Source organism: Oryzias latipes, chromosome 10 (genome assembly GCF_053564925.1).
Source record: "Oryzias latipes strain Hd-rR chromosome 10, Olatipes_Hd-rR_3.1".
Classification (NCBI taxonomy): Eukaryota; Metazoa; Chordata; class Actinopteri; order Beloniformes; family Adrianichthyidae; genus Oryzias; species Oryzias latipes.
Window position 1 is genome coordinate 7,303,552 of NC_136246.1, and position 23,746 is coordinate 7,327,297.

The 23,746-nt window shown below is 46.4% G+C and overlaps 3 protein-coding genes across 5 annotated transcripts; 2 read left to right on the forward strand and 1 right to left on the reverse strand.

The window, feature by feature from the left end:
- Nucleotides 1-1,131: 1,131 nt before the first annotated feature.
- atoh8 (atonal bHLH transcription factor 8) lies at nucleotides 1,132-8,512 on the forward strand. Of its 2 annotated transcripts, XR_013658492.1 has the most exons (5): nucleotides 1,132-2,359; nucleotides 2,657-2,806; nucleotides 3,496-3,681; nucleotides 7,066-7,125; nucleotides 7,219-7,473. XR_013658492.1 is itself a non-coding variant. In XM_023959552.2 (4 exons), the coding sequence occupies exons 1-4, from the start codon at nucleotides 1,625-1,627 to the stop codon at nucleotides 7,069-7,071; spliced, it is 1,077 nt and encodes a 358-aa protein (XP_023815320.1). In that variant the 5' UTR covers nucleotides 1,132-1,624; the 3' UTR covers nucleotides 7,072-8,512. The 2 variants fall into 2 exon arrangements, 1 of the variants encoding a protein (XP_023815320.1); XM_023959552.2 differs by having other exon boundaries at nucleotides 7,066-8,512.
- Nucleotides 8,506-13,947, reverse strand: tmem129 (transmembrane protein 129, E3 ubiquitin protein ligase). Of its 2 annotated transcripts, none has more exons than XM_004086555.5 (7): nucleotides 13,716-13,947; nucleotides 13,329-13,387; nucleotides 12,954-13,211; nucleotides 12,110-12,270; nucleotides 11,223-11,382; nucleotides 11,074-11,146; nucleotides 8,506-10,588 (listed from the first exon to the last, which is right to left on the reverse strand). In XM_004086555.5, the coding sequence occupies exons 1-7, from the start codon at nucleotides 13,939-13,941 to the stop codon at nucleotides 10,404-10,406; spliced, it is 1,122 nt and encodes a 373-aa protein (XP_004086603.2). In that variant the 5' UTR covers nucleotides 13,942-13,947; the 3' UTR covers nucleotides 8,506-10,403. The 2 variants fall into 2 exon arrangements, with proteins under 2 accessions (XP_004086603.2, XP_078810046.1); XM_078953920.1 differs by lacking the exon at nucleotides 13,716-13,947 and adding an exon at nucleotides 13,523-13,664.
- A 210-nt stretch (nucleotides 13,948-14,157) lies between these two features.
- On the forward strand, nucleotides 14,158-19,412 carry igbp1 (immunoglobulin (CD79A) binding protein 1). The gene is made up of 3 exons (XM_004086502.4): nucleotides 14,158-14,640; nucleotides 16,696-17,031; nucleotides 18,555-19,412. The coding sequence occupies exons 1-3, from the start codon at nucleotides 14,158-14,160 to the stop codon at nucleotides 18,804-18,806; spliced, it is 1,071 nt and encodes a 356-aa protein (XP_004086550.1). The 3' UTR covers nucleotides 18,807-19,412.
- The last annotated feature ends 4,334 nt before the right edge of the window (nucleotides 19,413-23,746 follow it).

A 23,746-nucleotide genomic window follows, 5' to 3' on the forward strand; every position in this document is an offset into this window, starting at 1 on the left:
AAAAAGTTAGCTACTGTCTATTAAAACGTATGTTTTTAGTGCTAAACTAGTGAGACCTTGAGGGACAAGTAAAACGAATAGACTACAAAACAAATAATAATTGGATAAAATAGTTATAAATAGTACTGATATTATTAATATCATTGACCATAACATAACACAAATACAATAATTATACGTTATCATTTTGAGATGATCATTGAGCCTTTTTGTGCAATGGTTTTTCTTAGGTATTTATTTTGTTATAAAGTACTATAAAGTACAGAGAATCCTTTTTCTACTTCTGACTTTAGTTTGGTTTGGTTCAGGGTCATTCTTTGGAGTTGTTTGATATTTGGGTTTAAGCTCAGGTTCCTTTCAGATTTTAGTTTAGGTTCTGGTTTTAGTTTAAGTATTGGCTTTAGATCAATGTCTTTTGCGTAATGTTCCTATTTTTGTATAGTTCTGGGTTTGGTTCTTGTTCTAGATGTAGAAATGCTTTTTCAATTTTGTTTTTTGTTCAGGCTTTACATTTAAAGGTGTAGGTAAAGTTCTAGTTTCAATTTTGGTTCTGAACTTACTGCAGTGCGTTTTTTCAGGTTCCACTTTTTGTTTTTTGTTTTAATTAATTTTTGTTTTGTTTGTTTTAATGCTGGTTTCAGTTCAGGTTTGGGTTTTGGTTTTAGGGTTGATGTTTTGTCAGATTGAGGTTGTGGTTTGGATTTAGGTTGTGGTTTTTGTTTCTGGTTTGATGTCAGGTTTTCTTTTTTAGGTTCAGGTTTGGGCTTTAGCTTTGGTTCTCTTTTTGGTTCAGGTTCTGGTTTTAATTCTATTACTTTTAGTTCAGGTTCCCTTTCAGAAGGTTCATGCTTTTGTCAGGCTCTGGTGCCGTTTTTTTTTTTTTTTTCAGGTTTTGGTTCCAGTCCAGGCTGTCTTTTTTGAGGTTCTGATTCAAAGTCAAGTTCTTGCCTTAGTTGAGGTTCGGTTTGTTCAGGTTCCTTACTTCTGATTGACTCTGCAGGGTAGTGATGGTTCTGGTCGGTGGGGGGGTTGTTGAGGAATGCATTGTGTCAATGGGAACCCCTAACAGCCGCAGAAAACCCAACATGTGTGCGCGCGTGCGTGTGCGCGCGCACGAGCTCCGCCAGTCCGACGCCAGTCGGCAGCGGGAGCGCGGATCTCTTCTCGCTGCAGACTCTCTGTGGAAGCGGCTGCTGGTGGTCACGGAGCCGCACGGACACGCTCGAAACCGGTTCAAAAGTCCAGGAGAAAAAGGCGGATGTTAAACCCGGATCAGAACTTTATGTCTGCACAGTTCGATTGGGAACTGGGCCGGAATAGGACTTAAACTGACGCTTATAACTTCAGAGGAACCGGTACCGGAGACTTCCCCCGGGTCTTGTTCCCGAGTTCATCTGGAGTGCGTGTGAGCTCCTGCGGCGTTAAACCCGGTTCTTTCGCGGTTCGTGGGGCACAGAGGTTCGGCACCGGTCCCTGGTTATGAGGGGCTGGACAGTGACCGTGGCGCGCGCGCGTGCCTGAGGTTATTCACGGCGCAGAAATGCAGACAGGCTGGAGCCAGACTGCGCTGCACGCGGTCGTGCGCGCGCTGCAACAGATGTTGGTGTGATGCGGATCTGCGTGGATGCTGCAGACAGAGCGGAGCCACGCGGGACCTGCTGCCTCCCTTCTACAAACATCCTGTGAACGCGCTCCGTGCACGAGTGCGGTTTGTTCTGGACCGGTTCTGGCCTGGTTTGAAGTCGGCCCTCTAAACTCAGTCAGAGAGTCCAGAAAGTTCCGTTTGGAGTGGACCCTGAGAATGAAGAACCCAGCACCCCCCACTGATGCGTGGAGCTCCCTGCACAGAGAGCGGGGGGAGACACCTAGCGCCAAGAAGTTCAAGAGGAAGTCCAGGGAGCCCAAAAGGCTGCTGAACACCGCGCCCCCCCCTCTGGACTTGTCAGATGTGGACTCCTCAGAGGACACCCTCATGGGCACACGTTACGTCAGCAAGCTGGCCCCCCTGCACAGACAGCTGATGATGTCTAAGGACATGTCTGACGAGGCGGGGGCTCAGATCAGGGCCCTGGACATGAGAACTGGCAGTAACGGGCCTGTGCTCGGCGCCAAGGCGTCCCAGCCCCCCTTCTCGCTGTCGACTCAGGAGATCTCCCACTGGCCCCCTTCCATCTCCCAGCCGCTGTCTGGCAGACTTAAGCTGGGCCCCCCTTCCTCCTTTCCCGCAGGGTCGGGCTTCCCTCATCAGGTATTCTCTGTGGAGACCTCCCCACCATGTCAATCTGGGCCCAGAACGCACCTGTCCCCCCAGTCCCCTCCATGCCTGGACCACAGTGAAGGCCCACTCCTGTCGCCCAAGGTGAGTGTGACCATCACAGTTTAAACGGTCTCAGTGGGGGGGATTTTGGAGCTGGTCCAACCAGATCAGAGGAGTTGGGGTTGGTTTCAATCATTTGTGCTAGAACCCTGGGTGCAGAACCTGGGGGTTGAGTCGGGTTCACAGAGGACCCCCCCCCCTGTGGGTTTCTATGGTTACCGCTGAGGTCCAAGTTGTCTCTGGCTGTCATGAAGGCCTGAAGACCACAGTTCCTCTGATGAACAGACACTAAAGGGAGAAAGAGCTGCACCTCTGACATCAGTCTCTCTCTGCTTCCAGGAGTCCCCCAGGAAACGAGCCGGGATCGATGCAGATCCACGAGGCCCGGAGGTCAAAGCCATCCAGCAGACCAGGAGGCTGCTGGCCAATGCCAGGGAGAGAACGCGCGTCCACACCATCAGCGCTGCATTTGAGGCTCTGAGGAAGCAGGTGAGTCCCTGAGCCAGAGCTCAGACCAGAACCGGCCTTTCTGGGTCTGAAGGATGCAAGTCGTCCCATCCATCACTAAACCCAGATGAACAAAGAAAGCATCTGAGGAGTTCAGCACAACTTTGCACTTGACCCGGACCCGGTCTACATGGACCTGCCGGTTCAGACCTCACAGCCTCCCTCAGTCTTGCAGCCTTGGTCCCAGTTCTGTTGGCTCCTGTCTCCAGCATGAGGACATGTAGTGGTCTTCATGACGGCTTATTCCTTAACCCTTGTGCTATCCTATGGGGTCCAGATGACCCGATCCTTACATTGACGTGTTCTCCCTACCATGACAAAGGTGGATAAAGGTGAAAAGATTTCATGTAATCCATGGACACCAGTGAAGATCACAAATCATTGAAGAAAAAAGGTTCAGAGCACTGTCTAGTGGGTCTGGATGACCCAACTCCCAACGTTAAAGTGCCTAGGATAGCACAAGGGTTAAGGGATGAATAAGGGGGTTACTTTTTAGGAGACTTCTGATGTTCTTCACCACAAACTGAGGAGCCGAGGACAGACTCAGTACTTCACGTTCTTCAGTCAGGTCCTTCACATGAGAGGTTGATGTCAAACCTCGTCTGCATTCATCAGTTTGTTTTCCTGTCTTGGAGGGTGGCTGTGACCCATGACCTTCTCCCGACCCGCAGGTGCCCTGTTACTCGTACGGCCAGAAGCTCTCCAAGCTGGCCATCCTCCGCATCGCCTGCAACTACATCCTGTCTCTGGCTCAGCTGGCGGAGCTGCACCCCGGCTCGGACCGCAGCGGATTCACCGAGTGCGTGGACCAGTGCACCAGGACGCTGCAGGCCGAGGGCCGCAGCAAGAAAAGGAAGGTGAGGGAGGTCCGCACTGGCCGGCGTGCATGTGAGGCCGGCGTGCACAATCATGTGAAGGACAGAGTTCTGAGATGAGACATTTCCGTGCAGTTCTGCCAGCGCACACACAAACACGCACCAGACTTGCGCTTCCACACAATAATCAAACCCGCAGCTCTTTACTTATGTGAGGCTGTCCTCAAATGATACGGACGCTCAAGAGTCGTACTGAGCACGTGCAGCCCCCGCAGTCGGGTTCTCCTTCACATGTAAACTAGCTGAGAGATTTTTCCTGCTGCTAGTGCACGTGCGTGTGCATGAGAGGCGCAGACAGCAGATGTTTAGAGTGGAAGGGAAGTGGAGCTGGCGCCATGAAGGGCAGAGGGCAGAAAGAAGGCACGCGAGCTCAACCACACACAACCATACTCTCACACACACACACTTTTGGCACATTCCCCAGCAGCCCCCCACCCACCCCCACATTCCCCTGATCTCCCTGCTGCCCCGGCTCTCCGACGGGGAGGAGGAAAACAGTCATCGTCAGCCTGTCAGACAGCAGCAGCTGGTGGACAGAGGGGCGTGCACGTGTGTTTTCTGTGCTATTTCCTCAGAAATTGTGCAGCTGTTAACCCCCTCCCCCCCCCCCCCACACACACACACACACACAGCTTCATCTGGAGGACGTTTTGAACACCTGAGATCAGGAAATCAAGGACTGTGATAAAGCGAACAGCCACAAGAGGGTGCTGCTGCACCATGTGCCTGGTGAAAAGTGCAAGTGCGTCTGCTCCTCTAATCCTTGTGCTATCTTATGGGGTCCAGATGACCCCACCCTCATATTTAAGTGTTCTCCCTACCATGACAAAGGTGGATAAAGGTGGAAAGATTTCATGTAATCCATGGACACCAGTGAAGATCACAAATCATTGAAGAAAAAAGGGTCTAGATGACCCAACTCCCAACATTAACGTGACTAGGATAGCACAAGGGTACGGTGGCCCAGAAGGGTCACACGACAACACATTAACTTTATACACAACACACTAACTTTACACACAACACACTAACTTTACACACAACACACTAACTTTGTGACATTACTTTCTGTTAGGTAGTTAGCTGCTCAGCCCAGTAGAAATTTCAGAATAAAAGCACTTCAATTGCTGCTTTACTTCCGTTGTGAGTTAATGTGTTGTGAGGTAAGTTAATGTGTTGTGTTGTGACCCTTCTGGGCCATGAGTTAATGTGTTGTGTTGTGAGTTAATGTGTTGTGTTGTGAGTTATTGTGTTGTGTTGTGAGTTAATGTGTTGTGTTGTGAGCTATTGTGTTGTGTTGTGAGTTAATGTGTTGTGTGTTAAGTTAATGTGTTGTGTGTTAAGTTAATGTGTTGTGTGTAAAGTTAATGTGTTGTGTGTAAAGTTAGTGTGTTGTGTGTAAAGTTAGTGTGTTGTGTATAAAGTTAATGTGTTGTGTGTAAAGTTAATGTGTTGTGTGTAAAGTTAGTGTGTTGTGTATAAAGTTAATGTGTTGTGTTGTGACCCTTCTGGGCCACCGTACAAGGGATAAAGAAGGAACAGTAGGAAGAAATGAATTTATCAATATGCTGCAGATGTGCTTTTGACATTGAAGGATGGTAGGTTAGTGATGTTTGCACTGAGCAGCAGTGGATGCAGTTTGTTTTTGTCTTTGACAGACAGGCCACCAAACCAGCATACAAAGAAAAACATTAAAAGACTCTTGATGAGACTGAAAAAACATACAAACGAATTTGTTAGAAACTTTGACAGAGGCCATCAGTCTTAGCAGTTGTGTTTTTTGTTGGTATAGTTTCACTATAGATTCTGCGTTTGTGTCAAATTTTAGGGTGGAGTCAAACACAGTGCCTAAGCACTTGTAGTTTTCAACAACTTCAGCCTCCCGCCGGGAATGGAGCTCGCTTAGGGTTTCACTTTAGTTCTTCTGAAATCAATTATGAGTCCTTTTGTTTTCTCCACATTCAGCTCTAAAAAAAGTTTTCATCACACCAGTTTTACACAATCCGACAAGGCACTGCCATGGTCCAGCTCCGGTTCTGGTTCTAAATGCGATATTTTCCAGGAAAAAAATCTCGATATTTACTGACATCTAGTGGTTAGTTGAGAGATGACAGGTACATGGAAACGTCTGAGTAGATATTCAGGAAGAAATTTAGAACTTAACAGTAGAAGCAGTAAGTTATTTAGAAAGGACTTATTCAGAACCCAGGACACCTCAATGTGATACAGAACCGAGCACATGAAGGAACACAGCCCATCATGTTCCTCCTTTTAGGGGTTCTGGGGAGCAGCAGCCTCAGTGGGAATGTTGAAACCTCCTACTTTCAGAATTCATTCCAGTGCGGTTCTTCTCAGCTGACTCCTTCTGTTTTAAGCCTCGGCTGCCATAACCATAGACGGGTCCAGTTTGGTCCAGTGAGGCCTGAGGTCTGGAATCCAGCTGTTGGGTTATAAAGAGCAGAACTGAGAAGATGGGATCTCCGGCTTCCTCCCATCGTCCAAAAACATGCTTCATAGGTTAATTGGCAACTCTACATTGTCCATAGGTGTGAGTGTGAGAGTGAATGGGTGTGTGATTGAGGACACTCTACCCTGCGACAGACTGGCGACCTGTCCAGGTTGTCCCCTGCCTTCGTCCACAAGTGGTTGGGATAGGCTCCGGCAGCCCCGTGACCCCAAAAGAGATAAAACGGAATAGAAAATGAATGAATAACTGAGAAGAACAGCAGTTTTTGTGTGCGTGTGTGTGTTTTTTTTTTTGCTATTGGTAACCCTTGTGCTATCCTAGCCACTTTAACATTGGGAGTTGGGTCATCTAGACCCAGTAGACAGAGCGCCTAACCTTTTTTCTTCAATGATTTGTGATCTTCACTGGTGTCCATGGATTACATGAAATCTTTCCACCTTTATCCACCTTTGTCATGGTAGGGAGAACACGTCAAAGTAAGGGTGGAGTCATCTAAGATAGCATAAGATTATAACTGCTATGTCAAAGAAGTGCTCAACCCAAAAGTACTAACACAGGTGAGGGTTTCCCCCATACACTCTTAACAGGAAAAGCCTGGATTCAGTTATGCTGGTGTGGGAACAGGAACCATTGAAAGAAGATAGGAGACGCGATACATCGAATGCACAGCAGAAGCCTGGACTCTAAAACAAAACACTCCTTAATACTTATTTACACCGGAGTTGACAAGAAACATTTCATTGAAAAACTGCACTTTGACATTGCAATGTAAAACAGCAAACCAGCTACACACATATAGTGAAAGATGCACTTTGTGTTCACAGAGGCTCATGTCTCTATTTCAGAACTAAACTGGAGAGCCATGAGGGTTTGGACTGAAGGTTTTCTGTGTGTTTCAGGAGTGAGATGAAGAGGAGGAGCACACAGAGGATGAAGATGGAGGACTGAAGAATATTCATGTTTGTTTTTCTTTGTCCTGATATTGATTTGAAACACCCTTATTTTTCTGGAGCCAGTGGGCAGACAGTGAACTCCACCCCTCTCCTTAGCAGGATGTGCCTTATGAGCAAGGTGTCTTGCAGCTTTGTCTGGAGCCAGACTGCAGCAGATCTCACAGCAGGAAGACCCCTGCAGGACCACCAGCAGCTGGTTCGGATCTAGCACGGGAGTCTTGCTGATCCTGACAAAAGGGGATTTTTTTTTCTGAGCTGCAGTGAACAAAGCACCATGTGGAGGTGCACCAGAACCGGAGACAAGCAACCTGTCAGCTGGACTCGAGGTTCTTTAACATGTACTAAAAACTGTCTGCATAAAAGACTGGATTTCAAAAAAGTTCTTACAGGGCTTGTGGGTGTGCTACCCTCCAGTAGTTTTTAGCTCGTGTAAATTGGATCTGTCCTGAAATTTTCAGAACCTGAAGCTGCAGATCACTCGGACCTGCTCAGCAGCCCCACCCTGCTTGGCTGCAGACCCAGTGAGGGTCCCGGGCTCCTGAAGGGACCGAAATCACTTCCCCTTGGGGACATAACGATTCATTTTAACAAGGATTTTATTCACATCATAATTTGTGGTTCCTGATCCAATTCATTTTCAATATCGGTTCTATTTGGATGATCCAGGACATTTTTAGCCCAAACCACAATTAGTGTGACTCAGAGAGAAATTCCTGCTACTGAACAGTGAAGTTTTCCAGATTCATTGATTTTTTCAAGATCATCAAGTGTAAATTAAATATGTGTCCAAACAAACAAGTAAACTAGAATGCACTTGGTTGTTTTTACATCATAGTAAAATAAACCTCAATCTAAATTCTATTTTCCAATATTTATATAATTCATTTATTTCATTAAAAAAATTATAACAGGTCTAGATCAATTTAATTAACGTGGCTCAGACAGATCTTGTTGGATTCTCGGAATATAAATTGATTAATTATTACACATCCACTTCCCCTCTTCTAACTGTCCATCATTCTGTCTGTACAAATAAAGTTATTTGAAATGAGCTCACAGACCTCTGAACTGCTCCTCAGACCTTCCACAGTTCCCAGCTGCAGCACTCGGAGCTGCTGGTTTGGTTTCAGGGGGCATTTAACAGGACTTTTGGTTCAGGTGGTTTTGGATCAGAGTGAAGATGGGTCAGCATTTGATGAGGATTATTTTATTATTACACAACTTCAGTACTCCTGGTCAATTCAAAGTGTTTAAAAACCCTAAAACAGAATCATTTTTGTTGTAAAAGTGAAGTGGTGGAATTCTTAAAAAGAGTATCTACATGTAAATCATTATTAGGCAACTATTAGTGTGCAGAATTACTATGCAACTCAATAAAAAACACGATTTCCCATGTCAATTGTTTATTTTCACCTGTTAAATTGAGAGGAAACTGAAAATTTACAAATCAGCATATCTGAAATAATAAAAAAAAACCTCATTGAACAAAATAGCCACTTTTCTTTTTTATAACTTTAATGACTTCCATTCATGGAGTCAGTTTCCTTATTTAGGTTGAAATCAACTTTTAGTGCGACCAGAGGGGTGTAGTGTTTACCTGAACTGTAGAGTTCCTGCTAAAGGCCCCAAAGTTCTCCATAAGGTCTAAGTTGCTGCAGAAGGGGCCATGCCATGAGATTTTTTCTCTATCTCTAGGCCTTTGTTTACCAGCAACAGTGGAGGACTTTGATGCATGTGGTGGAGCGCTGTCTTACATAAGAATGAATGTCTTCTTGAAAGATGCAGACTTTGAAAAATACCACTGCTTGAAGAATTGGGAGTAGGTCTGAGAGTTTATTTTGGGCTGATTTTAACTCAAAAAGGTCCAGCTAACTCACCTGCAATAATACCTGTCCATACCAGCACCCCACCTCGACCTGGATGGCGTTTCAGTAGAAATGGAGCTCTGTGTTCATTACTGATCTAAGCACAGGCCATCCCTCTGGTCCATCAAGAGTCCCTCTCATCTCATCAGTCCACAAAACCTCTGAAACATCAGTCTTCAGATATTTCTTGGCCGATTTTTGACGTTTCAACGTGTGTGTCTTGTTGAGAGATGTTCGGGTTTCAGCCTTTCTTACTTTGGTCACATCTACAAGAACTTAACGCCTCATACTTCTTGACACTCCAGGTAAGTTGCAGCTGTAGAAACTGGCAGCACTGGAGGATAATGGGTTTCTAGTAGCTTCAAGATTTACTCTTTGGCAGTTAATTTGCATCTTTTCATCTCGACATTGTTTTTGTGACCATTTTTGACCATTTGCAACAAAACAATTGATGGTGCTGTGATCCCACCCCTATGTCTTAGATATTTCAAGAGAGCAAGAGGTTTTTTTTACACTTTTTTACTTTACGGACTCTGTTAAATCTCATTTTATACCTGAGGAGGAGAATAATTCTGCCCACCTCGATATAGGATGTTGACCTCCTTAGGCCATGCCCTCCCTCGTTACATAAATGCCCATCACCAGATATGCATTACATGCATCGTACATTCAAGGCAACTATTTTATGATCAAAATAATTACTTGCCAAATATTTTTGCACGCAGTGAAGATTGGGCAATGCACAAGTTCATTAAGTTTGACTCGAAAAACATTCAGACAGGCTGAAATCCCACAGAAATCCTCTATAGGACAGACAAATGTTCATATTCATTTGAAATTACTGTTTAGAGAAATGGGGGTCATTCCCAAAGGATGCTTTGGCTTTAAGTGTTAAAATCATATGTGTGTCATGTGTAACGCTCCATAACAGGACTTAACCTGTGTGCACACATCAGAGTGCACATCAACCTGACAGCCTTATAAGCGCTGATGGCAGCAGCTCTGGTTCTGATGGAGCTGTACGTGACAAAGGAACCTGTCTGAGAAGGGGTAATCAGCCTGTTTGGATCAGAACTTGATCCAATTGTCAGGTTCTGAAGTCATAAATTACAATTGCAGTCTTTGTGCTCACATGCACGACTCTGGATGGAGAATCCTCACAATGCTCGGGTCGGAACCTCCAGTCCAAAGAGTTCCTGAACATTTTAGTTCCTTCAGGTCGGTCAGTCCAGAAACTCACTGATGGAGAAGATCAGAATCGTACAAGCTAAGTCACAGTGGTACCACAGCGGTCAGGAAGTTCTAATTGTCTTTGTCAGAATGCGGCAGTTGAAGCTCAAACTCCAAAAACAGATTCACGTCACTTGGACCATCATCAGAACGGGCCCGATCCACTCCCCTGAGTGACAGGTTCAGCTATTAATGGACCATACAAATGTCCAGAATGCAGAACTTGGATCTACAGGTTGGGCAGGGGACTTTGCTGGACAGCCAGGTCTCGGGTCTCTGCTGGTCTTGGCGGCTGGCGAACCACCGGCCCAAACACATCAGGCACCACATGGGCCTGCAGAAGCACTGCTGGCACTCGACCTCCTGATCCGGTCCTGAAATGCATTAAAAAACACAGTCACACAGTGTCACAGGCACTGACTGCCAGGACCAACCCTGCCCCAAAGGTCCAGAACCAGGACTACAGCACAGCTACAACCGTAGTTCTGGTCCAGGATTCAAATTCCCAGTGAATAGAAGCAGAGCCCATACGGGTTCCATACGGGGACGGCCGTGGTGCAGCGGATTGCAGGTTCGAGTCCCGCCCTTCCATGTGTGGAAGTGTCCCTGGGCAAGACAGTGAACCCCACCTTGCCTCTGGTGGAAGGTTGGGGCCAGTGTTCGGCAGTGGAGGCGCCACCAGAGTGTGAATGTGTGTGAATGAGCCAATGGGTTTGTGACTGTAAAGCGCTTTGAGACTGTGGGGAAGCTAGAAAGCGCTGTACAAGTACACGCCAAGGTCATCTACTGGTCAATATGATCACAGAAGCATTCTGGGCTCTGGTTTTAACTGCACAGGCACACTGGTGCATGCACTCACCTGCAGTCTGGCACAGCCTGACCAATTTGATTCCGGCAGGAACCTGCATGCAGCCGATGCAGGATTCCAGCTCCTAAAGATCAAAGAGAACAGGTGTCACTCACAGTTCTAGCGTTCACCTAGAGCCTTTTTTTTTTATACCTGCATACCTGTCCTGCTGGAAGCCTGTAGACCTGGTTAAGTTCCACCTGAGCTCTGAAGGTCTCCAGGAAGAGCTCACTTATAGTTTGGTGAATCACCACATTGGGAGAAACTCTGATAGGAGCATGGAGCTTCTCCCTGAAGTCTGCATAATCAGAGGAGTTGACCCTGAGAACACAAAAGGGACTTGAACTGTTTGCTCCTGCTCTGTCAAGAGGAAGAACTTTGAGCTGAAAGTGGCCATGGCGAAGCAGAGCCTCCCTCTGAGGTTCCCTGCTCAGCTGCAGACAAAACAAACCCTGGTGGACTAGCTCAGAACCTCAACCAGGGCTTGGGGCCAAAAATGAACCATGCCCTTCAATCTCAGAGACTCTTATGTCCTCTGCTCTGATTCGTCTTGTTGAGGGGAGGAGGTTGAAGTGACAGGGTAAAGGGTGGGGGCTCTGTGGGGGTCTGTTCCTGATTCACAATAATTTGAATCAAGAAACACAAAGATATGTAGGGTTAATGTTAGTGTATTCAATTTTCAGACAAACGCTACAAAAACATGTCAAAAACAGAGTGAATCTTTAAAATTGTTCATCTGTTTTCAAAGTGGATAAAGTCACATATCAGGTATTGATGGAAAATAAATATAAAATAAAGGATCAGACTTTTGTTATACTGTGGAAACAAGGACATCATTCTGAAAAACTTTTGTGTTTTTTTGCATTTCGGGCAGTTAAAAGTTTGTATAAACCAACCAAGCTGGTTTTCCTTTCTTCTTTTGTGCATCCGTTCTCCTGCTTATTACTTTCAACCACTGAAACAATCAGCTGCAGCCTGCAGAGTGCAGCCTCTGCAGATCCACCACGACCAGCTGACCTGAGATCAGGGTTTGAGCACCCAGCTGTACCTGATGGTGAAGGCTTTGACAGCAGGGTTGATGCTGTCCACCCTCAGGGTCAGGATCTCCACAGGGGAGCCAGAATCAGGACTCAGTTGGTGCCGTCTGGACTGCGTCACGGTCACATGACACTCGCTCTGCAGGGCCACATGGACGTGGTAGGTGGTCACCTGGAGAAAAAGCAGAACCGTGAACCATCCGTGTGTTAATACAGGTCAGAGACCACCAGTCTGAGTATATCAAGCGTATCTGAAAAAAATCCCAAAGTGCTTAACAATACAAGTCGAATGAACATATCATTTGTTTAAAAGATGAAATATAGAATTGGGAAATTTCATCAATAGAAAAATGCCATTCCTGCTGAAATAAAGTCCTCTTTAGGTGGATTTTAAAAGCCTCAGTTAGACAGGACAGAGGCAGTGCATTCCAGGGTTTAGGAGCCATCACTTGGAGCATTTGATGCACTGAGATTCGAGAACTTTTTAGAGGGACAACCTCAGGATCTAAGAGCACAAGACGGTTTGTTGAAGGAGCTCAAATGTTTTAAAATAAACTTCTGCATCCAGATGCTGGACTGGACAGACGAGCCAAGAGAATCACTGTGTTGTCTGATCAGAGGGATCTTCTTCTCTGGACCAATGATTAATGTTTCTTTCTCATTGGAACTCAGCTGAAGAAGATGTAACCACCAAATGTGCAAATCAAAGGGCTGGATGAAGAGGACAAACTAAACAAAATATCCAACCAGAACTCAGCGTGACTGCAGCTTTCCAAGCTTTCTTCTTCACGAGAAGTCCTCCAGAGCTCCATGCTTTCAGCACGCGGCTCTGCAGACCTGAAGTGGAGCGCTCACCTTCAACACCCAGCTGTCCGTCACGATGACGCTGGCTCCAGGAACGCCAGTGGCAAACTTGTCTATCCGCCTGAACTCTGTGTTGATGCTACTTGCCATGGCGCCCCATCTGGAGTTGGGGGCACGCGCATGGGCCTGCAGCGCCCGGCTGATGGGGTGGTTGTGCCAGTGACGGCGGGACCAGTAGATGACCAACGCCAAGCTGAGGAAGTGCAGGCACAGAGAGAGCAACAGGAAGATCCTCCAGCTGCCGCTCACCTGCGGGGACCCCCACAACTCCATCAGAACCATCAGAACAGAACCTCTGCAGCAGCAGGGAGCAGCCCAGTCTCAGTCAAGTGACATGTGAAGCAAAGGCGTGGAATCAGAACCAACCTGATGGATGAGCGCCAGGTTCTTCTCTGGAGCTGCCACACACATGCCCAGGTAATAACCTGCAGAGAAGACAGCAGGAACATCATGAGAGGCCTGTGAGGAGGGGGGAGAATAGAAACAAAAAGTAGATTCAGTGAAGGGGAGGTTTATTGTGCTTGTGCCCAAAAGAAGACACCAAAGCGCAGAGAAGTGACCTGAAGTTCTGACCATCTTTGTCTGCAGAGAACAGGAGAACAGAGGAAAGGTTCTGAAGGTTCTGCTTTGCTAGTTCAGACTCCAAGTTCAAGATAAGACGGGTTTCTTTAAGCTCTAGGAGTCCTTTACAAAGTGCATGTGTGTGTGATTCACGCGTTTCTGGTCATGAGTGTGTTTGAGAGAGAGACTGACCCAGAGGCAGTGCTGAGTGCACAAGCGCGGTCACGCTCGTCCTCTTTACGTGGTACTGGATGAAGCCGACGTCCTCGCTCCCGAGCCATGACGCAAACACGTTCTGGACCGTGAGCCCGGCCGCGCGGAACTCGTTCGGGGTGAAGACGAAGCAGAACGCGAGGACCACGTAAGCCAGCGTGAAGGACAGTTCTGGGCTTTCCATGATCGAACTGGACCAGAACATCCGGGTCCGAGAACGCCTACCGGCGCTTCCGCATCCTGCCCCTCTTCCTCTGCCGGTAAACAGGAGACGCACTCCCGCCCCCTGCAGGTCAGCTGTTGTAAAGCAGTAAACAAACAAACAAACGGTTGACGTCACAATTGTGCGCGGTGCGGCCCTGGACAGTGATTGGTCCTTCCCGCCAAAGCAATCAGACGTCAGAGAAGAGGACGCTCAAAGATGGCGGACAGCGGGCCCAGCAGCGTAGCCGGACCTCCAGTGGACCCAGATTCGAAGAATCTAAAGCTGCCGGAGCTGTTGGAGCTCGGTTGGAAGATCTACGAGGAGGTGGACAACACGAACGAGCCCCTCAACTCCAGCAGCGTGCAGGCCCGGGTGAGGCGCGGTGTCAGCGCGCTGGAGGAGGCGGCGGCCATGGTGGCGCAGCTGGAGCTCTTCAGCCGCAACGAGGACCTGGAGGAAGTGGCCACGGCCGACCTCAGGTTCCTGCTGCTGCCCGCGCTGCTCGGAGCGCTGCAGCTGAAGCTGAGCGACCGTGCCCGGCGGCTGCAGCACCTCTGCTCCGCCAGGGAGCTCTTTCTGGACTTCCTCCGGAGGTGTAAAGACTACGGCCTCTGCAAAGCCGACCTGCCCGAACCCGGCGAGGCCGACAGTCCAGAAGAAGCAGAGTCTGAGCCCGGACGCGATGGCCCAGGAGCGCCGGTAAGCAGAGAGGCGCCTCCGTTTTATAACCACGCATGTCCAAAGTCCGGCCCGTGGGCCAAATGCGCCCACTTTGAAATTCCCACCGGCCCCCATGGCTTTGTCCTCAATTTTTTTTTATTATTGATTCAGAACAAAGGTGACATACAGCAAAAAAACAAGGAACGTTTTGTCCTCAAATTTCTTCCAGCACTTTCTGTCTGTACAATTTGTTGATTGTGATTGGTCAAATTCCGTTATCAGCTGCTCTAAAACCATCATAACACTGTCATACAGTCCTTCTGGGACGTTTTATAGACCATTTAAATACCTACTTAAGTCTGTGCAAACATTTTGGACGCTAGATTAGACATTAGTTAGATCAGTCTGTCTGACCATTGCTGACACACACACACACACACACCCACACACACACTCTAGAGCAGCAGTTTTCAACTTAACCCACGGACCGGTATGACGTCAGACAACATTTTCACGGAGTCTTTAAGATGTAGCAACGATGAAAAAGGACAAGATGATCATTGAGCTTTTATTTTGACATGCATGTCATTGTGCATCGCACAGGTGTCATCATCCTCTCCCCTTCCCTCACTCATGGTGCAAAAAGAAGTACTGTCTGTAATGTAGCTTTCTTTTGTTGGAAGTGGAAGGCTCCTCTTCTGTCTCCTGGCTGGGCCTTTTCCCTTTGGCAAAGAAACTTTCCAGTAATGTTTTTTTTTTACTCATTTTGCTAGATCCTGGGTTTTTTTATTTTATTTTACTCTTAACCAAAATGAATAAAAAACAAACATCTTTGGAAAGTTTCTTTGCCAAGTGGAAAAGGCCCAGCCAGGAGACAGAAGAGGAGCCTTCCATTTCCAAAAAAAGAAAGCTACATTTATTAGACAGTATCAGGAGTCCTACTTTATATACGGATTTATCCCAACGGGAGATTCCCTCCAACCATTCAGCATTGTTGTGGTGAGTCGGATTTTCCATGCACTTATTTTTGTTATAATAATAGCGACCAGGGAGTGTTGCGGGCAGAGAGGACGTTGCTCACGTCATAATTCGTGTTTATTGTTATGTTTAGAAAATACCACAGTTTTCATGCAGGTCATATCATATTACTTTGTTGTACTGTAGTGTCCGTCATGTGATCGTTTGGTCTGCTGTCGGAGTTCCTCAGGGTGCAGGGGTTACTGTCGGAGCTGGCATCACAGGGAATTAAATCAATCCCCTTTGCCTGCTTTGGTCAAAATAGGGTTAAGCACGGATGTTTCTTTTTGCCTACGTGTCCTTTCATCTGGCAGTTACGTTGTTCCACCCTTAGTTATTTCTTCCTGTTGTGTTTACTTCTTTTTAGCACCATGAGTGTGGGAAGGGGAGAGGATGATGACACCTGTGCGATGTACAATGTTTAGCGTGTCAAAATGAAAGGGCAGAGTACGTCTTATCACGTGTCTCTGCCTTTATTGCAGCGTTGCTGCAGCGTGTGTCCGCCACATATAACAAACCGGTCCGTGAGAATTTTGCCAGACATCGAACCGGTCCGTGGCGCAATAAAGGTTGGGGACCGCTGGTCTAGAGCAGTGTTTTTCAACCAGTGTGCCGCGGCACACTAGTGTGCCGTGGGAGATGGTCAAGTGTGCCGTGGAAAATTGCCTTCATTTACTGATCTAAAAACATTTCCCCTCTCCAGGAAATCAGCTCTTTGTTCATCCAAACAGGTCCTGATAAAACACTGAGTAGTTAGGAATATAAACGATCATAAAATACTTTTTTCTTTGTGTTTATTTGATTCTATTAAAGACATTTTGATAAGAATGACGGTAACGCGATTTAGCTGCAGCTATAACTGTTTTAGATCAAAACAGACTGAGTTTCTGCTTTTTTGTTTTGTTTTGGGATGCTGGTGTGCCGCGGGATTTTTGTCAAGGTTAAAGTGTGCCGCGGCTCCAAAAAGGTTGAAAAACACTGCTCTATAGAGGACAGCTCTTGCACCCCCTATGGTTTGGGATCTTTGTCTATGTCTGGTTCCTCAGGATTTAGTTTGTCTGTGTTCTGTTTTTCCAGTCTGGTCCTGGGGGTCAGCCAAGCCTGGCTGCCATGGCAATGAGGAGACAGTGTAAAATTGAGCAGCACCGGCAGAAGAAGGAGCTGGAGGCCCGACTGTCTGAGGTCAGGAAGGCTGTGGAGAGTGGACGGGCCGACGATGAGGTCACCAGAGAGTTTCACCTGCTGCACGTCCGCAGATGGGTGGCTGTGTGTCTGGATGAGCTGCAGAGTATGGACCTGGAAATGCAGGTCCTCCAGAGCAAGGAGTTCATGAATCAGGGGTCATCTAAACCCCCATCCCACCCAGGGAGGCAGCCCATGAAGCCCTTCATCCTCACGAGGGACGCAGCACAGGTCAGCCTCTTTACACTCTAAAGCAGGGGTTCTCAAATGCGTCCCTGGGGCCAATTTTTGTGGCCCCCAATAAAAGGGAGCCAGAGCAGGTTCCTTTGAGGAAAAATATTGTGTTGGCGAGGAGAAAAGGCGCTTTCAAGCTAAATGAACAAATGCTTACTTTGTCGTTCCTCAAGGGCTGGATAAAGTCATGTGCCTTATTTGCAAGCAGGTAAATGCAATGCTCAAAAAATTCAATATAAATCGTGACTGTGTTTCAAATCATAACCACTATGACAAATTTACCAACGAGGAGCGCAACAATGAGCTCCAACAACTAGAACGAGGCTATGCTGCACAGCAGATGTTTACAAAGATGTGGCTTTAGAAATGGCCCGGCATAGCAAACCTTTAGGTGACGGGGAGTTTGTAAAAAGAACAAATGCTGAAAGTAGCTGACATTGTTTGTCCAGAGCAAAAGAAAATCTGTCAAATGATACAATTACTAGACGAGTAGAAGATCTGGGCAGCAACCTCCAACAGCATCTGGGAAAACATCTGGAGGGCCTGGTTAACTGTACAAATGACACTTGGTCATTAAAGTTAAGGGGTTTCAGCCTGGTTACCATGGTGAGGCTTCACTGCACAACAGCGAAGCGAATCATTATAGCCATTGACTATATGAGAACTGGACTGAGTCAGTGTGACATCTCCAATAAAATGTGAATAACTTCTGGCTACACCAAAAATTTCGCAATACGGCCATCCCAGTGTTGGAACCAGACATAGTCAATAAGCAGTGATTGGTCGGTGTCTACGTTTATATGGCAACCCCTCTCACCAGTCAGCAGTGAGCTTGTTGGAAGGCCACACCCCTACCACCTGAAAGCGGGCTCTAGAGAATCTGTCAAACTTTAGAAATATCGACACGAGACCATCTACTTTTATTGCGGCATCTGATTTGTCAGTTTATAACTTGACTAGCTTCACTATTCACAGAAGAATAACATGAAAAAAGAGGATTATCAAGAACAAGTACCAGAGCAAGAATGGTTATCTGACCAATAGAATGAGGACTAGCTGTTTATTTCTTAGGTCTGGGCAATTAATCGATTAGTTCAAATTTTTTATTTTAGACAATTGACGACGAGAAAAACTCTGAGACTACATCAGACTGACTTCACGACTTTGTGCTGCACTGCCAGCAAACCTTAATATTGAATCTGATCAAGCACATCCACGCGTGGACAGACGAGCCGTTCTTCTATTTACGGTTTAAATACAGATTTTATGAAGGAGCGTCTGATTTAACTTCAATGTAGACGCTAAATAAATCTGCTGTTCAAAATGAGTCTGAAAAAGACACTTTAGAGGTGAAGCGACGCCTTTGAAAAGACTTAGGATTTGTCTTTTAATGTGATTTCAGCCATTAGTTTGTACCGGAACAGAAGTTCTTTTAGGAACAGAGCATTTTCCCTCCTGGCGTCTGGTTCTGGAGGTCCATCACTGTTTTCTGTGAGTAACTGTGTTGGTTCTGTTTGCAGGCTCAGGTGTACGGTGCCGGCTACCCGAGCCTCCCCACTATGTCAGTCAATGACTGGTATGAGCAGCACGCCAAACACGGACAGCTGCCTGACCAGGGCATCCCGAAGAGGGCGACGCGGGACAACGAGGAGGACGACGAGGAGGACGAGGAGGAGCAGGAAGACGAGCAGTCTCTGCAGAAGGCCAGGCAGTGGGACGAGTGGAAGGACAGCCACCGCAGAGGCTATGGGAACCGTCATAACATGGGCTAACTGGACCCACTAATGGGCCTGTCCCATGTAATGCTGTGGTCATCCGGAACGGGACAACATGCCTCTACTCCTGGAGACTGTTTGAATGTTAGAAACAGACAGCACCATGGCTCCTGGCAATCTGTAAATCCAACCCTCTTCTAAACTCCCCTGGATCCACTTTGGTGCAAAGAAAAAACAATGGTTGACCAATCAGAGGAGCAGGTTCTGGTGGTGGCGGGATGTGGAAATCAGGAGCAGCAAGGGGTAGTGTGTGTGCCCCTCCCTCATGGTTTTGTTGAGTTCTGGGTCTATCCACCGCTGTTGAGCGCTGACGTGTTTCCTGGTGGCGTGAACACATGCACCATCGTCTTTTATGTGGGTGGGGCTTTGTCTGTGTGTAGTGCTGGTTGTTGGCTGGAGAAGTGGGTGGGGCACACGTGAGAGCATGTAAGAACAGTGGGAGGAGAATCTTTTGTGTCTATGTTTCCTAGGATGTTTGGTTCTGCTTGTCATCACTTTCCACCCGTCAGGTGTGCCACCTGGCTTACCTTGCCCCTGCTCAGTTTAGTGTTTGGGCCTGTAGGCAGATCTGACCCAAATAAACCTGAAGATGTTGACCTCTGATTTGTTTGTGTGTATTTACCCTGCTGGGGTGGAAGAGTTTCAAGCTTTGGGATATGACCATCCCTGTTTGAAACAGTTACTGCAGATAAACGTAATGGTACGATGCAAAGCAGATTTTAGCTTCCTGATTGTCGCTATGTTGGCAGGATATGACCTCATCAAACCCTGCTCTTCATAGTCCCACTCCAATCATCATTTGATCCACTGTAAAAGTTTTGCCAGTGATCTTTTATCCCGAATCAATAAACATGTTGTTTTCTAGGACAGTTTCTGCAGAGCAGTAGTAGTCCATTAGAAATTCACCTCTGAGTTGTGGCCAAGACTACTAGCTCAGATAAGCCTGCCACCTTCCCATCATCCATCTGTTTACACACCCTCCTGTTAGCTCACAGTCCCTCACAACCCCAACCTAACATTCACCTAACAAGTAACCCTTGTGCTATCCTAGGCACTTTAACGTTGGGAGTTGGGTCATCTAGACCCACTAGACCGTGCTCTGAACCTTTTTTCTTCAATGATTTGTGATCTTCACTGGTGTCCATGGATTCCATGAAATCTTTCCACCTTTATCCACCTTTGTCATGGTAGGGAGAACACGTCAATGTAAGGGTGGGGTCATCTAAGATAGCACAAGGGTTAAACCAGATTCCAGCTCAGATGAGGAAAACAAAGACGAAGACGTATCTATTTGTCTGGGGTGCTCTGTACTGTTGCACCAAGTTTCTGCCATTTGGATCCATCAGTTCAGCAGCCATAGTGACAGAGTAAGTTAGATGGTAGAGCAATGAAATGAGCTAAACTCCTTCAACCAGGTCCAGCCTCCCCTCCCAGTAGCTGATGGTCAATGCAGTACAGCGTGACTCTTCATCTCAAAGATCCACCATGAAGGACTGATGTCAATGTAGAAATATCTAAACTCTTCTTTATTTTCATGTGACCTCTCAGGAAAAAAAATTCCATCCAGGCTTTGACATTTCTTTTTCAACATAGAGTTTGATTCTGACTTGATTTTAGCTTATTATTAGCTTTACATTTCTGCAACCAAAGTTTCTGTGCCACATATTTCTCAATGATGAAATTAAAAAGAAAAACAAACCCCCTACCAGGTGAACTGACTGGCTCCAATTAGTTTTGGTGTTAAAGATAAACAGAAAATAAATGTTGCTCCTTGGTTCAAGCCATAGAAAATGTAAGACTCTAGGACTGGCCACTCTAATCAATTATATGCTACGTGGAGAAGGAGCAGTAGACAGAGGTGTGATTGGTCAGATTGGTAGAGAAAGATCCAACCTATAACATACTAGTAGGAGGTTAAAGTCCCAACCAAGAATGTTCTAGTTAACTCCCTCTCTCTAGAAGGCCAAGAGAGGGAGTTAACCAGAGTTCTCTCTCTCTCTTTTTTTTCTGTTACATCATTTATTTCACTTTTATTTAACTACCAAGGTCAAGTGAAAACCAGATCTCATTTGCAAGGATGACAAGTCAAAATCTGTACAAGCTGAGACGGATTTCATACTCTCACATGCTCAATTAAAAGTCAAAATCACAAACATGCACTGACCAAAAATATAAACGCAACACTTTTGTTATTGCTCCCATTTTTTATGGTATGAGCTCAAAGATGTGAAACATTTTCCACATACACAAAATAACCAGTTTTCTGAAATATTGTTCACAAATCTGTCTAAATCTGTGATAGTGAGCACTTCTCCTTTGCCAAGACAATCCTTCCCACTCTGAAATCTTCAGTTGTATCACACAGCACAATGCCACAGATGTCGCAAGTTTTGAGGGAGCGTGCAATTGGCATGCTGGTAGCAGGAATGTTGTTAGGGAATTGAATGTCCATTTCTCCACTATAGGCCGTCTCCAAAGGCGTTTCCGAGAATTTGGCAGCACATCCAACCGGCCTCACAACCGCAGACCACGTGTAACCACACCAGCCCAAGACCTCCACATCCAGCATGTCCACCTCCAAGATCGTCTGAGACCAGCCACTCGGACAGCTGCTGAAACAATCGGTTGGCATAACCACAGAATTTCTGCACAAACTGTCAGAAACCGTCTTAGGGAAGCTCATCTGCATGCTCGTCGTCCTCATCGAGGTCTCGAACTCACTCCAGTTCGTCGTCGTAACCGACTTGAGTGGGCAAATGCTCACATGCGATGGCGTCTGGCACGTTGGAGAGGTGTTCTCTTCACGGATGAATCCCGGTTTACACTGTTCAGGGCAGATGGCAGACAGTGTGTGTCGCGTCATGTGGGTGAGCGGTTTTCTGATGTCAATGTTGTGGATCCAGTAGCCCATGGTCGTGGTGGGGTTATGGTATGGGCAGGCATATGTTATGGGCGAAGAACATAGGTGCATTTCATTGATGGCATTTTGAATGCACAGAGATACCGTGACGAGATCCTGGGGCCCATTGTTGTGCCGTACATCCAACAACATCATCTCATGTTGCAGCATGATAATGCACGGCGCCATGTTGCAAGGATCTGTACACAATTCTTGGAAGCTGAAACCATCCCAGTTCTTGCATGGCCAGCATACTCACCGGACATGTCACCCATTGAGCATGTTTGGGATGCTCTGGATCGGCGTATACGGCAGCGTGTTCCAGTTCTTGCCAATATCCAGCAACTTCGCACAGCCATTGAAGAAGAGTGGACCAACATTCCACAGGCCACAATAGACAACCTGATCAACTCTATGCGAAGGTGATGTGTCGCACTTCATGAGGCAAATGGTGGTCACACCAGATACTGACTGGTTGTCTGGGTCCCCTGACCCCCTCAATAAAACAAAACTAAAGATTTCAGAGTGGCCTTTTCTTGTGGCCAGTCTAAGGCACACCTGTGCAATAATCATGCTGTCTAATCAGCATCTTTGATATGGCACACCTGCGAGGTGGGATGGATTGTCTTGGCAAAGGAAAAGTGCTCACTATCACAGATTTAGACAGATTTGTGAACAATATTTCAGAGAATTGGTTATTTTGTGTATGTGGAAAATGTTTCACATCTTTGAGTTCATAACATAAAAAATGGGAGCAATAACAAAAGTGTTGCGTTTATGTTTTTGGTCAGTATAATTCGTATGGGGTTTTATTTGAACATGTTACCTGTCATCTGCAGCATTTATCCATCCTTCTTCATCTGTTCATCCTGGACCAGGTTCTTGGGCAGCAGCCTGAGCAAAGATGCCCAGACTTCTCTTTCCCTGGACAACTTCCTCCAGCTCCTCTCCAGCCAAGAGACATAGTCTCTCCAGCATGTCCTGGGTCTTCCCCGGGACCTCCGCCCAGTGGGACATGCCCGGAACACACCGGAGGCGTCCAGGAGGCATCCGAACCAGATGCCAGAGCCACCTCAACTGGCTCCTTTCAATGTGGAAGAGAAGTGGTTCTGCTCTGAGGTCTCCACAAGTGTCCGAGTTTCTCACCCTATCTCTAAGGGAACACCCAGCCACCTTATGGAGGAAGCTCATTTCAGCTGCTTGTATTTGGGACCTTGTTCTATCGGTCATAACCCAGAACTCATGACCATAGGTGAATATTGGAACGAAGATCGACAGATAAAATGAGAGCTTCGCTTTCTGGCTCAGCTCTCTCTTCTGCAGCAATAAACTGCAATTCAATTTGTCTGAAGGGTGCTGCAGTAGGCTAAGGTGCAGACACGACTATGTTTAACCAGTAATTTATTAACTTCAGTTAAATCCAGACCCGTTTGAAACAGCTTCTGGTCAGAATGTCAATTCTTCCTTTATTGGTACAGATGATCTTCAAAAATCCTTCTGTCACAGCCAACACACTGTTGTCCCTTTTGTTACAGAGCTATCACTGCAGTCTATAAATTGGTCCAGTCTGCTTTCTCATTGACAACACGTTTAGTTCATATACAAAATTAACTACTGTGTTAGTGTAGAGTCTAACCAAAGACAAGCCAAAGTAGCAGAATCATGAATGAAAACATGACATCTGACAGGTGCAATAAAAGCACAAACCTAAAGAATATCAACAAAAACAATAACACATTCAAAGGTCACAACTTAGTGCTTTAAATCATTATAGTCAGAGTGAGTCGTTTTTGGGTGGGGTGGTGTTTTCAGGGAGATGGTAAAGTTGTCATGGAAAGTTAGGGATCTTGGTTTGGGTTCAGAAAATTTGGATCCATCTTTTTTTTTTAATTCATAAGCATTTTATTGAACAGAAACTGTTGGTCTTATGTTTATGGAGAATTCCAATGTGTTTATGAGAAAAACTGCAGAAGATGAGAGACTTTAATGAGAAACAGTCACAGCATTCCAAGCAGAAACAGGATGTGACAGCACGATG

What these genes read in the sequence shown, in the direction of transcription:
- atoh8 (XM_023959552.2), top strand. Translation starts at nt 1,625, where the DNA reads ATGCTGCAGACAGAGCGGAGCCACGCGGGACCTGCTGCCTCCCTTCTA. An exon ending in GCCCACTCCTGTCGCCCAAG is followed by an intron (nt 2,360 to 2,656) that starts GTGAGTGTGACC and finishes CTCTGCTTCCAG; the next exon opens with GAGTCCCCCAGGAAACGAGC. An exon ending in TTGAGGCTCTGAGGAAGCAG is followed by an intron (nt 2,807 to 3,495) that starts GTGAGTCCCTGA and finishes CCCGACCCGCAG; the next exon opens with GTGCCCTGTTACTCGTACGG.
- tmem129 (XM_004086555.5), bottom strand. Translation starts at nt 13,941, where the DNA reads ATGTTCTGGTCCAGTTCGATCATGGAAAGCCCAGAACTGTCCTTCACG. An exon ending in GCACTCAGCACTGCCTCTGG is followed by an intron (nt 13,388 to 13,715) that starts GTCAGTCTCTCT and finishes TCTTCTCTGCAG; the next exon opens with GTTATTACCTGGGCATGTGT. An exon ending in ACCTGGCGCTCATCCATCAG is followed by an intron (nt 13,212 to 13,328) that starts GTTGGTTCTGAT and finishes GGGTCCCCGCAG; the next exon opens with GTGAGCGGCAGCTGGAGGAT.
- igbp1 (XM_004086502.4), top strand. Translation starts at nt 14,158, where the DNA reads ATGGCGGACAGCGGGCCCAGCAGCGTAGCCGGACCTCCAGTGGACCCA. An exon ending in GCGATGGCCCAGGAGCGCCG is followed by an intron (nt 14,641 to 16,695) that starts GTAAGCAGAGAG and finishes CTGTTTTTCCAG; the next exon opens with TCTGGTCCTGGGGGTCAGCC. An exon ending in TCACGAGGGACGCAGCACAG is followed by an intron (nt 17,032 to 18,554) that starts GTCAGCCTCTTT and finishes TTCTGTTTGCAG; the next exon opens with GCTCAGGTGTACGGTGCCGG.